Source organism: Rhamphochromis longiceps, linkage group LG23, assembly GCF_057381845.1.
Source record: "Rhamphochromis longiceps isolate RC_006_pf linkage group LG23, R_longiceps_female_GT1.1, whole genome shotgun sequence".
Lineage (NCBI taxonomy): Eukaryota > Metazoa > Chordata > Actinopteri > Cichliformes > Cichlidae > Rhamphochromis > Rhamphochromis longiceps.
In genome coordinates this window covers 13070931-13084794 of record NC_140578.1, presented here as the reverse complement: position 1 = coordinate 13084794, position 13864 = coordinate 13070931, and the positions used below count along the sequence as shown (strand labels likewise).

At 43.1% G+C, this 13864-nt stretch overlaps 1 protein-coding gene across 1 annotated transcript; it reads left to right on the top strand.

Annotated features, from left to right (window-relative positions):
• Positions 1-5592: 5592 nt before the first annotated feature.
• Positions 5593-13808, top strand: atp1b1a (ATPase Na+/K+ transporting subunit beta 1a). The gene is made up of 6 exons (XM_085399685.1): positions 5593-5820; positions 9985-10113; positions 11381-11533; positions 11637-11806; positions 12634-12714; positions 12828-13808. The coding sequence occupies exons 1-6, from the start codon at positions 5727-5729 to the stop codon at positions 13080-13082; spliced, it is 882 nt and encodes a 293-aa protein (XP_085255811.1). The 5' UTR covers positions 5593-5726; the 3' UTR covers positions 13083-13808.
• Positions 13809-13864: the final 56 nt, after the last annotated feature.

Below are 13864 nucleotides of genomic sequence, written 5' to 3'. Positions count from 1 at the left end.
CGGTGACAGCTCGTACTTTTCTCTTTTTTCTCCCTCCCTCGCTCACAGACACATAACGTGTATGGCAGTCCATTCTCCCTGCAGCACGGACTACACTGCCCATGAGGCTACATTCTTTAGGGCTATGCCTGTAACACTCTGCCTATTGCCTTCATATTAAATCATTTAAGAAAATATTTCTTCACGTCATTATGAGACGCGAGATTGAGACACGGGCATTTGAGCCTCTTAATGCGTGTTTTGTTTGGGTTTCCAACGGAAGGAGGAATCTAGAAATTCTAGGAATCTAGAATTACTGATAATACAACAGGATCAAGCAGTAGATGAAGCCATTGTTCAGTGTTTTAGAGCCCACATCACCAACCCAGCAGCAAATGAAACATCCAATCACTGCTGGTGGAAAGATGTTCTGAAGATTGTGGGCTTCGTTCTAATTCTCCTTCTGGGGCTTGTTCTCATCGCAATTATTCCTCTTTAATGTTCAGAAATCCTACATCAGGAAAATATTTTAAAGAGAATAATTCAAAGATCCAGAACTGAAAATCAGCAACAAGTGATACCGCCCAGGTGTCATCTGCCACTCTGAGGCAGATGACACCTAAAAAAACTTTTTTTCCACTCACCCCCCAACCGGTCGCGGCAGATGGCCGCCCCTCACTGAGCCTGGTTCTGCCGGAGGTTTCTTCCTGTTAACGGGGAGTTTTTCCTTCCCACTGTCGCCAAGTGCTTGCTCATTAGGGGATCATATGATTGTTGGGGTTTTTTTTGTTTTTTTTTTAAATTTATTTATTTAATTTGACAGCATGTAAAATAAATTCAAAATGAACTGAGATGAACTGTTCCTGCTTGATATTTTCAGCTAAAGCAAATTGAGCATTTGCTGTTATGGCTTCCTAATGTACCTCTGTGTCTTTTAATTTTTAAATTTCTGTAAGTTATATAATAGACTTCATTATGTCCTTGATGTTTGTGATTCACTTCCATTTTAATCATTTATCTTTTAAATTTTAAGTCACACTTTGTTCAAATGCACTGTGTTAATGTATTCTTTACTGCCATATGAGATGAAAAGAGAGATGTTTCTATGTTGGTATATTTTAACTGACAGACTGTTTTAGTTTACACTTGACAAGTACTGCTTACCCCTGACAGAAAGTCACTTTATTTCTACCTGACGTAATTTATATTTCTGCATATTTGGTTTTGTTGAAAGTGGAGCTGGACATTGATGACAGAAGCACCGGCAGAGTCCATTCACTCATCCAGAAGTGGTCCACTAATGGATGAGTGCCACTTGATAAATGTGTTTCTAAATGAACTGACTTGACTTTCTAATTTGAATTAGTCACAATAAACAACAACAAAAAAGCAGATAATGTATCTATTAATAAGAAACTAAGCCAGTGGAAAATAGTTTAGCTGTGAAGTGCGAGCTGTTTCAGCTGTGGACAGTCTGTGAAGTAGAAATATGAAGTACAGCACACGCTCACACAAGAAAGAGAATAGCTTTTGCACATTTCTACTGTTCATTCAAAATTAAAATGCATTAAAACAGGTTTTGGCATCTACTGAAGATGAAATGGTGGATGATCGCAGGATCCTTTACCTGATAAAGAAATGCCCTTCCTTTCACAGCATCCAGCCAAGTGCATGACATTTATCATTGATCATCACCAGTCAGTGTCAAGAACAGGAATGCCAGATTAAAACTATGGCAAAGAAAAACAAGCAAAGCAGCTCAGTAACAGTCATTTATTGGATAAACGATGCAAAAAATTAGCTCGTACCAAAATGCTGGGAAATTAAATGGATTCAAAGAATTTATTAAGGTTCGTAATCGAAAACAGAAAAGTTCACCCCAAAAATCCCAGACAGTGGTAAAGTCCAATGACTGAATGTATTTTTAATATTAGTTAGCAATATTACATTCACATCACTTTTAAAATTTAGACTGTAAGACATTTCTGTGAACTTGGCATGAAAACAGTTCATTATTTGAAGTTCTTTTTTCTTTTGTTCTTATTACACCTCATTTTTTCAGGTTTTGATTTGAGATGTTTTGGTCCATATCCAAAGAGCTGATCCAACAGTGGTTTCTGCATAGACTCACTATTGTTGGTGAGCTCAAGACCAGCTCAAATGCTGCATACCACAGTCCATCCACAGTCGCTCTCAGAATGCTGCACCTCCTGGTAATCTTGGCAAACCCTCGATGCCTGTTAACAGTAGGCCGCTGTGTTATCACTGCACTATCAATGGCTTTCCAAAGCAGTGCATTACACTGTTCACTTTTAATATTATTGGTGAAGTTAAGGTGCTTTTTCGTTCTTCTTTTTTATATATTTGAACTTTAACTTCTGAATATTTCTCTTCTCATTTCCTAAACACAGTTTTCCGAAACATGTATTAACAAAGAAATTCTGTTTTGATAAGATCTGCTCCCACAAACTGACATGGAGTCGTCGTTGCTGTCACACCTTTTAATCGCCGTCTACCTCAGGTAATTTATATTTCTGTATGTGTTCTCTGAGCTAACAGTATTTTTTTACAAGAAGAATTGTGTTGCTGGTGTTTCTGCATCATATGGAGGCCTACATTTTTATACAGGTGATAAACCTTCTACTCGGTCCTGTCTGTCTTATTCAAGAAGTTAGATCATAAATTTGCTGCATGAGGAAATTTACAGAAGAACATGTCACTTCTTGTTTGCTTCAAACAATGCATGCACAATGTCAACACGGTGAATGTGTTTTGTGGGTGGGAGTGGTAGATGCAGCGCTTTTAAGCATTGCGTGCATGTTTTATTGTATGTCTCTGATATGCATTTTATATTTTATAGATCGTTTAATATTGCGTGCACCTGCCTAAGGGCAGCAACTGGGAAGCTAGCAGCAAAATCTAGTAAAAGGCATCTTTTTCTCACATGGAATCAGTGTTGTTATACAAGATCCTTGACAATTAAAAAAATAAAGTTGTCTAAAAGGTGTCATACAGGTCAACATTTTTTAGCTGTTGAAACAGTTTTAACTTATTTTAGCTGCAGTTCTGTCTGGCTGGTTTCACTTGGGCTGCATCTGCATATCAGCATGTTTTTAACCACAGCGTTCTTGTGAAGATCACATGGACCGTGTCACTTATCCCACAAAACTTTAAAGTCAAAATTTACAAAAAAACAAACCAAACAAAAAAACAGAAACTGAGAATAGCTTTCCATTGGCTTCACTCAGCAGAGTTAGTCATTTTGGTTTTCATTGGTTCGTTTCCTTTAGCATGTGCTAGTTTCCATCATATTCCACAGACAACGGCAAAATGTTCTGTCTTTATGGTGACAGATTTCCCTTACTGAGGATAATATAAGCAGGAAAATACAGTGATATGTTAACTGCACTTCACCCATGGTAGTAGGCTTTGATAAAACCCAGACTGTCCTGGAGTGCTGGCTTCTGTAAACCACCATGAATCAAGCAGTGCCATCTACTTCTGCTCAGCTCCTTGTGAAATTCCTTTGTCTTATGCAGTGTTCACTAATATATTTGGCAATGATGACTACCTCTCGGATGTCCAGTCATGACTTCGCTCTCGGATGTCTCACCATAGCGGGATCTGTGATTAATGTGATTAACAATCGTGTGACTCTGAACTTCAGCGCTTAAGTTGTAATCACCTCTATAAATGATGAATTCAGCCACCAAAAACAACAGATTAGGTGCTTTTTAGAGCTGCAGGTTAAAGTTAAATGTCATGCTGCAATGTACGTCACTCCCTTCCCTTATCCTTTCATGTTGAACATCTCTTCCTCTTTTTTGTTCTGGTCACATGACAGTTTGTTGCTTCACCTTTTTCATACATAACTCAGACTTTAACATAAATGAATGATTTTCATTCTAAAGTTATTGTATTGTTATTCTAATTAAAAACAGCAATTTGCTACCATCTAGTAATAATAACAAGGTTGTTGTGTTTAAGTGAGTCTGTCCTTTTGTAAAATCCTTACGCAGCCTTTGTGACTAATGTTCGCTGCTGATGTATTGGCCCTGTTTCCTGGACCGAGGCTCTCCTTTTGTTTAACGTGTCGCAGTTCTTTGTCTTTTCTGTTTTCAACAAATGCGAGTCCCCAAAATCTATTCAGTCATCAATCTCAGCCTCTCCACCGAATATTTGAGAAAAGAATCAGTCTCGGTCTGACCAACATTTCAGTGTGGACATGAAAAGCAGGGTCAGGATGTTTATAAAGAGTAATACAAACCACACTGCACATCATTCATTTCTAACCTTGTGCTGTGGACGGATCCTCTCACACACTCTCTTGGCTGAAGTTTGGTGAGTTTGGGTCTATTTTGCTTGATCCAGCCCAGCAGCCAGACCCTGAACTTAAACGGGTAACAAACAGATGAGCAGCCTCCGTTTCACCTGTTCATGTTTCTCTGTGATGATTGCTTTGAAAAGTGTCTTTGTGCTGGTTTTCATATTTGTTTTCCATTCATACCTATATGCTAAGAGTAAGATTATATGAGAAGAATAGGGGTTTGTGTTGGTGTGTGGTGCTGTAGCCTATAGATTTATGTCATTAACTGGTAAACATGAGGAATCACAATCATTAAATTTTTATCAGTTACTATCCTTACCTGTGTCGTTATCCACCTGTCGGTCAAAGAGGCACGCCTCTAACATTAAACATTAATAATGTTTAAAAGAAGGTTTGTTCGTTTTTAAATTAACTCTATACAGTTGCTATGGAGTCTATGGGCCCTGATTCACTGCTGAAGCCTCCAGTGGCCATCAGAGGAACTGCAGCTTTTTAACTTCCTCATTAGCTTCATGTTGGACCCCTTCAGGGGCGGATCTAGAGAAATGTTCTTAGAGTGGCATGAGGGTGGCATGGAAATCAAATAGGGTGGCAAAATCAAAGCCTTTTTGTTTGTTTTCCACCTGGAGACGTTTGACTACATTGCACTCTGCCTTTGTGAAATTCATTAGTACCCTCGCTTACACACATAAAAAAACAACAACGACACAAAACACTAACTATACAAGATAACACAACACGCTAACTATACACTCCACGCTAAACGTCACAAATCTCTCCCATTTCAAAACTCTCTCTCTCTCACTCGCTTACTCTGTCTTGCTGCCATCACTCCCATAACTTGCCCCTCTTATATTCAGTGTTAACTGTAGCTAGGCTCAAGTTGTTAATGCTAGCTTATTTTAATAGACAACACTGTCATATGCAAAACTAGGGTGGCAAGATATCATTGTAGCGTGGCACATGCCACCCGACGCCACCCTTCTAGATCCGACCCTGGAGGTTTCCTGACACTACAGGTCATATTTTTCTTCCCGTCTTTTTCTCCCCCACCCCAGAGTCAGGTTGATGCTTGCCATGACTGCAACGTAGACTGACTGAAAGTCGTGTTCTCCGTGTTCTGATTAGCCTTCCTACCTCTAACTGCCGCTCTCTGTTTGGCTGTTTTGCATTGAGCAGGGGCAGGTTGTGATTTGCTACCCTCGGCCCTCCTCTCCGGGGCTGGACTTGTTCACAGAGTTTGCAGGCGGAGTCACTGGTTTCCCCTCTGAGATAAATAGTGCGCGGTACAAGTGGGAGCAACGCGCAATCGACTGTCCTTTTCTGTTTCCTGCGAGGGACAGTCGACAGTCTCAGCCTGAGAACTGAGACGCAGCAGAGCCGTTAAAGCAGAGAGAAAGCGACACGGGGGGGAGTTACCATGTCTGGAAATAAAGACAGCGACGGAGGATGGAAGAATTTTGTGTGGAATTCGGAAAAGAAGGAGTTTCTAGGGCGCACAGGAGGCAGCTGGTGTGAGTACTCTTTTTGTTCTTTATTTCCGGCAGGCGGGCTGCTGGTTGTTGATGATGGAGCAGAGTGGAAACCGACCGTGCTCACAGCGGATTATTTGTATTTTGACTCAATGTTTTGCCGGTGCAGACGTTCGCACCTGTTAGAGCTCCCAGCCGGAGGCGCGCCGAGTCGTGACTTTGCCTTTTTAACGGAGGCTGCGTGCGCAAGTTGGTGTTTAAAACGAGAATGAAGTGAAAAAAGGTGATACACGAAGAAGGAGTGCTCGGTACGGATCGATTGGAGTCCAAAACAAGGACAGTAAATGAGGACAATAAGCCAATTTGGTCTCCGTGGACGTAAATGATTTCCTCCTTTTGGGGTGTTTCTGTGCATTTTTCAGGGCTCCCGCGGTCATAGGTGTTCATTACGAAGGCGTAGCCCTGATCAGCTCATTGATTAGCGGCAGTCTTTTCTGAAAAGGTCATCTTGAAGGACAGCCGAGACTTTTACCTGAACCAACAAGTTGGTAGCTGCCGCCGTTTATTTTGTTGTTCTGAGTGTCAGCCCTCCGCGGGGAGCAGGAGAAGGGCTGAGGACATTTTATTCCTGCCTTTAATAAACCCGAGCAGCTGATCCCTGGACCCGACACCCGGGCCCAGCTCTGCCTTCCCCACGTTTTAACTCGAACCCGGGATTATTGGATCCGGCTCTAATCGTTTCAGCGCCGTTTTCAATACTTTAAGACGCCTAACGCGGTCCGCAGCGGTTGATGGTTTGATGGGATCACTGCCCTGCATTACATAGCGCCAATTAGGCTCGTTAAACCGTTTTGCACGTCAGATATGGCGCGTATGTGCGCGTCTCCCCCTCCTCTCCGGACGCCGCACGGTAACACTGTGATCACGACTCGCATGTCTCCCGGGCCGCCCCTCTCTGTATTTTTATCCTGGAAGAAATGAGGCGTCGCTGTGTGCGCGCGTTGAAGCGCATTCTTCGGGGCTTAATGAAAGCTTCAAACTAACACGTTTATTTCTGAGAAACGGTAATTCTCTGTGGCTCAAAGCACGGCTGTGTGTGGCGATTAAAATCAGGAGCTGCTCTCGGGTGGAACATTTCACCCACTCCATGTTCTAGGTGGTGGTGTGGGGTTACCAGGCTGGTAGTTCAGTGTCCCGTGGAGCACACGCAGTGAGCCATGTTGCTTTAGCAGCAACAGGTATGTCTGCTCAAAGCATCTCTGGCCACAGCGCTGATCACAGACTTGTTTGAGGCTCAGAAAAAGCCTCTGAGTGTGACCCAGTCTTTATCCCCCAACTTGACACAAGCCTCTGTGGTTGTCTTATTTTTGGTCATTTCATAACCACTGATTTATTTTAGTTTGGGTTAATTAAATGGCACATAAATATTCTTATGCTTCAAAGTCCTCTTTCATTTCAAGACTGTAAAGAAAAAAGCCCTGATTGGATTTTTTTTTTTTTACTACAAACACATCCGGATCATGAACACAGCACCGTCATCTGCGCAGTGATTTCATGGTGGATGACGGTCAGGTTTTTCCATAAAGGACTTTTTTCTGGTTTGAAATGGGCCTTTTGGGGTGGAGGGGTGTCAATTAACGTCACTTAACAGAAGTCTGTGCTTTTTCCTGTTACTTTTTCTGCCTCCCCCCCCCTCCCCCCTTTAATAAACAAAAGTATCTGAGCTTGACTAAATAAAATGACAGATGATACATTTTAAGCCTTTTTGTTTTGTCCCCCCCCCCCCCCCCCCAAGAAAAAAACCATCCTCGTAGCTACAGTGAAAGCCCAAAAACATGTTAGACTGGACCAGGGATTTTTTTTTTTTTTTTTTTTTTTTTTTTTTTTTTTTTTAAACAATCAACTGGCACAAAAGCAGTCAAATACAGATAACACAGATTGGTGCCTTTACTTGCAGCATCATGTGCTGGTAGATTTATAATTTAAAATCTGCAAAACTTTAAAACATACAGTGTGCAGTACAGGGTAAATCATTAGCACATTAAACTGTGTTTCAGTAAAACACTCGTGCTAATTGTGTGCCATGTGAGTCGCTTGCACTTTTCATAAAGACAGACAGGAAGTGGCGCGGTGACAGCGTCAGTCTTGGCGCTCGTTACGTCTCCTCCACGTGTTTGTCTCAACATGCCAGACGGAAAGTAGGCTGCGGGGCTGGTGAAGGCCTCTGCGAGCGTGGAGACACATGTGGTATGAATGCGGGGACAGTCCCTTCACGGCGTGCTGCAGCAGCCTGCTGGGGGAGGTGCTCTCAATTCAGAAGCTGCCTTTCACCACCCCCTACGTCTCCCTCCATGCTGTTTACTCTGAGCCCTGCAGCGTTTCAGGCCGCTCCGATCGCTCAGGTGAAATCACACAAACTGACAGCCAGACAACAGGCTGTACACATACTCAGCCACAACATTAAAACCACTAACGGCGCGAACAGCCGCCCTCACGACGGAAGCTTCTGAGGAATCTCCTGGCAATCCAATGGGTCTTTCCTCTGACACAGACCATCAAAGCCCTCCTAGTGTTGCCACTTGGCAGCCATTTTGAAGCATGATCTAAAATGAGCTGAGTTTCAGAGGCGTAGAATCTCCAGTCAGCTCTGAAAACTGCCCCAAAAGTTTGTTGAATTTGCCCCAGAGAGAGGTTTTTAAAAGCTCTTTTCTCCTAATAAAGTTTTACTTCCACCACTATTTCTGAGTGCCATGTCTTTCTTTTAACATCTGTGGTGCCTTCAAACATCTCCCTCCCCCATGATAAGGTGACTGGTGCTTACACCGTGAAATTGGCCTGACCTCAAGACCCCCCCCCCCCCAATGTTGGTCTGATAAAGCCAAAAAAGTCTGCTGCCAGTTACCATTGCAGCGCACACAGAGGGTACAAAGTTTCAGGCAGGTGATTCTAATGTTGTGGCTGATCCTGTTCTGATTTCAACAGGCCAAGACGGGTAAAGAACACCCGATTGGATGGTCCTTCCTGCTGCGTGCCACACCTGTTTGACATCTTTTCACTCGCACACGAGGAATAAGCCGTTATTTGTTTTGCAAATTCACCTCCCCTGCACAGCAGGCGGTTATTGCAGCATATTTTTCCGAGATGGCGCACTCCTAGGAGTTGACAGAACTGTCAGAAACCCGCGCCTATTGTCAGGCACTGCTTCATAGGACACTAGCAGCCACCGCTTGGGGCCCGACTAGACTCATCCCAGAGTCTAATCATGCTCTGTATTGAGGGGGGGATTTCAGGGGGAAAAAACCAAACAAATTCTGCTTGCGTCTTTGCTATCACAGGCAGCTAGCCAAGCGAACCTCCTTTCAGGTTCGCTGAGCTCTTTTCTACTTGATAGAAAATCAGAATCAGCATTTTTAACCTGCCACAGATCATAACTGGGTGTCCGGGGGCTTTTCGGAGGTGACTACGACCTTAAGCACAATTGAGCATAGAGTTACAAAGAGTCTTTGTTACCTTAGTTAACAGAGGTTCAAGCATCCCCCCCCACCCCCACTGTTTTGGCCGTCTGAACAACAACAACCTTTTAAAGCTTGCTGAAATTAAACCACACTTACAATTTACAAATTTGTTTGATCTCAAAACTTATTTTCCTCTGGAACGCCAAAAATCTGATGGGGAAAATCAGGAAATATGATGCTGATGGTTTGATTGCATCATACAGGGAAGCATGTGTCGTTACAGTTTTGTTCACTCGTGTAATGAAGCGTTTGCCTAAATTCATCACGTTTCTATGCACAGGAGCATGAACAAGGGCTTTTTCTTTTCTTTTCTTTTCTTCTTTTAATCCTAATTGTTGAAGGTGACACAGCCGGGGGGGGGGGGTCTGCAGGACTGAACAGTGACTCATCCTGTTGCTCTGGAAGCACAGCCAACCCACCTTCTGCGTGATCTGTTTAAACTTTAAATTAGGTGAAAAGAACCTGGGAAAGGGGTTTATGAAGGATATGTTGCTGTTGTGAAGAAATGCAGTACATTTTCCTGGGTTTTGGGTAGCTGATGCTAGTCATGCTCTAATAAAGCAGTCAGTCTTATCACCTTCAGGTGCTTGTGACTTCTGAAATCTGAGGCGATGTTATATTTCACATTTGAAGCAGTTTCTTTCTTGCTGCTTTCATCTCAGTAATTTGATTTCTCTTCCTTCCTCTACAGTTAAAATCCTCTTGTTTTATCTGATTTTCTACGGATGCTTGGCTGGAATTTTCGTTGGGACCATTCAGGCATTGCTGCTAACATTAAGCAAAGACAAACCCACCTATCAGGACAGAGTTGCTCCCCCAGGTAAGCACATCCTCTTCCTCCTCACCTTTCTGACTTTGCTGCTGCATCAGCTCAGCGATCAGACAAAAAGCCTGTTGGTGTTTCGTGGGCGTTACAGACGACTGTTTGGGAGGGGTGTGCCTCTGAGCAGCTCCTCTATCGGCAGTGTTTCTGACCTTAAATAGGTTCGGCCATTTTGTCCTTCACTCCCCTCAGCCGGTCGATGTTCCCCCCGCGGGCAACAGGGGAACTAAAATGTGTGCTATGATTATGCATCACAGCTGACACGACTGCATGTACTTGCGTGACTACAGTTTGTGGCTTGTTTCTTCAAAGGAAGAAAAAGTTTTGTTTTTCCACCACAGCTTTTAAAGGCTTGAAGGGGGGGGGGGGGAACCTAATGTGTAATCTCGTGAGAGTGTCATCAGACAACGCTGCAGCAGTTTAAAAATTTCCTGTGCGCTCTGAGACTGATTTGAGTGCCAAGCCTCATCTCGCGGTTTGCACAGCACATGCTCTGCCCCTTAGCAGTATTTTTAGCAGCCATTCTAGATGACTGGCTGCATGTGGCTGCCGTTTTGTTCACGACTGTTGACAATCAGAGATTAGAGCGAGCAGAACAACAGCGTGAGCGTAGAGAGCTCTAAGCTGAAGCAAGTTTCCAGAAGTGGCATGATCAAGGAAGCGGCGAGAAAGGTTCTCTTTTTTTTTTTTTTTTTTTTTTTTTTTTTTTTTTCCTCTCCCTTCGGAGCGTGATCCCGCCTCCCACTCAGAGGCTAAAAGTTTCCATTGTGAGAGAAACACACGTGAGAGTGGATGGGTGGGGGTTGGTGAACTTTCACAAGCCTCCTCTGACACTCAAACTGCTGCTTCTCCTCTCGCCGTCTCAACCGGCAGCTCGAGTCCCGCTCATATCTGCGGCAGCAAATAAAACAGGTCCTGCGGCGAGGCCGAGAAGGGTTTCGCGGCTGTCATGCTGCCTCTAGCTACTCTCACTGTCACACTCTCCCCTCGCCACGCCTCGCGCACCAACTCTGTGGAAAATTACTGCTGTGAGGAGCTCTCAGAGGAAATCCCCAAGACCCTCACATTGTCCTTAGATAATGGAGAATGCTCACAATGGCTCACGTGCCATGTCATGTTGCTTCTCTAAGATATTCACACTTTTTTTTTTTTTCACACAAATTGAGTTTTTTCTTTTTTCTTTTTTTTTTTTAAATAAGATGTTTTTATTTTTTTTGTCCCATGACTTTTGTTTTCCTACCAAACCAGTGTGGTGTTTTTGCAGGTCTGTCACACACCCCACGCTCAGACAAATCTGAAATTTCTTTTAAGAAGAGTGATCCGAGTTCATACAGAAAGTATGTCCAAAGCATGAACGAATTCCTTGAGCTGTACAATGAGACAAAGCAGACTGGGGACTCCTACGAGGAATGTGGAAGCAAGTATCATACAATGCAATCAGCTTTCACCATTTGTCACTCATGAGTGGATGTTTGAAGATCTAAACTTAAATTTTGTTTTCTTACTTGTGGCATTTTCAGCGCTTCCTAGCACGTACAAAGATCGAAGTATGGAAGAAAAGAAGAAAGTCTGCAAGTTTTCTAGGTCTTTGCTGAAAGACTGCTCAGGCACAGACCCTGATTATGGCTTCATGGAGGGGAACCCATGTGTTATCATAAAGCTCAACAGAATTGTCAACTTCCGACCAAAGGTATAGTTACCGCTTAAATTCAAAGGCTAATAAGTAGCGCAAAATGGCACCAGTCCTTTTTTTTTTTTCTTTTTTTTAAATTCTTTTAATGAGCTTAGGCTCACCTCAGACATTAATTTAACCTGCAGGCATGAAGTAAACTGTAGTCCTGGACTGTGCTGCTCTGTTTTTATATACCTGAATATCAGTATAATAACAGCACAGGTGGCGGTGATATGCTGTGTAGCTAAGTTAGAGCTAGCTGGCTAACATCCCCCATTTTGGCTGTAAACTTGTGAAGCTTTGCTTTGTGGCCTTAAGATGTAAGTAATCTGTACTCAATCATTTGGCTACCTTAGTGGACCGTTTCTGAGTGAACAATCGTAGCACTATAGCGCTAGTAGAATTGCCTTTTCAAGGAAAAAAGATGTTGTAAATTACAATAGAGAAACTTCTCATTCCCATCTACTCGTAGTCTCACTGCCTCTCAAATGACTAAAACAAGTGAGATGTGCTTGCAGTGAGCTCTTGCTCAGAGTAGAGTTGGCAATCATTTGTCTCAAAGGTCAAATGTGTGGTGTCAGGGGAGCTAAGGGGTCAGAGCAAACAGAAAACCCAAATCCACAAACAGAAAAGCAAATACCCCCCCCCCCAAAAATTACAGGGAGTGCATTTCCAACTTAGGAAACCTTACAGACATGTGAACCATCCATGAAGCTTTTTCCATTATGTTTGAAAATGGAAAACTTTTGAGAAGCTGGAGCTTGAAGTTGCATTGTGGTTAATGTAGGCACCAATAAGTGAAAGTTTAATTTAAACCAGTTATTGCTTGTTTGTTCTTTCTTTAGGCTCCTTCAAACAACTCATTACTAGAAGAACTGCCGGTGAAAGTTAGCTCTAACGAGATCCCCATTTACTGCAAGCTTAAGGTACGTTTGCGAGAGCGTGTGGCTGTGGCCTTCCAGTTCACAGATACAGGGAGAATGAATATTTGTCTTCAAAAGGACCGGCTGTAAGTCTCACTCAAGTATTGTGTTTGCAGAGAGCTGAGGATGAAGGCCAGATCGGAGAGATAAAGTACTATGGGATAGGCCAAGGCTTTCCTCTGCAGTACTACCCATATTACGGCAAACAGCTGCACCCCGACTACCTGCAGCCCTTGATGGCCGTTCAGTTCGTCAATGTGACGGAGGGAAAGGAGATCCGCATCGAGTGCAAAGCATTCGGAGACAACATAGATTACAGCGAGAAGGACCGCTACCAGGGACGCTTTGACATAAAGCTCACCGTGTCGTGACCTGAGCTACTGCGAGCACTCAATTTGAAAACGAATCCAACTTAGAGAAACCCGTTCAGATAAAAACCACCACTAGTCTTTGAACATTCATAATATACAGGACCTACACTTAATCCGTGTGCTTTACACTAGCTTTTCTGTGTGTTCGTCGAGGGTTAGAATGTAAAATACAAAAGTAGCAACAGCAAATATTTATTCTACTGTACATGAAAAGATTCCTTGAGCCATGGGAAACGTTCATCCATTTACTGTAAAACGGCAATTCCACTACTGACGTGTAGCGAGTTGTTTTCTGTCCCGAAATACTTCACCCTTACGTGGTTTCTATATATTTTTGGAGTGTCCAGTGCTGTAGTCTAGTCCCAGCTGTAACCTCTTTGTCTTATGTCCGCTTTAGTGGTCCAAGGTGTGTGCGCGCGTGTGTGCTCGTGTCTATGTGCAGGCGTTTACAGGAGTGTGTGTTCATGTGCTCTGACTAACTGAATTACTGGCATGGTACTCTGAATGTTTAAGGCCCACGTCTGAGTAAATAAGTGCTCTGTGTTTGCGCTTCGTCGTCCCGGTTATTGGAGGAGGGGCACATTTGTTTTGTTCACCTTAGCTGTTAGATATGGTTTGATTACATTTATGTTTGATACTTTAATGCAATTTTTTTTTTTTTTTTTTTTTTTTTTTTTTTTCCTTTCTGATTCTTAGTGTAGCGCTTTGTGGGTCCAGCCTAGAAGACAGTCACCTCCACAGAAACAGTGGCGACTCAGTTCTCTAAAATTGGTTTGCTGGAG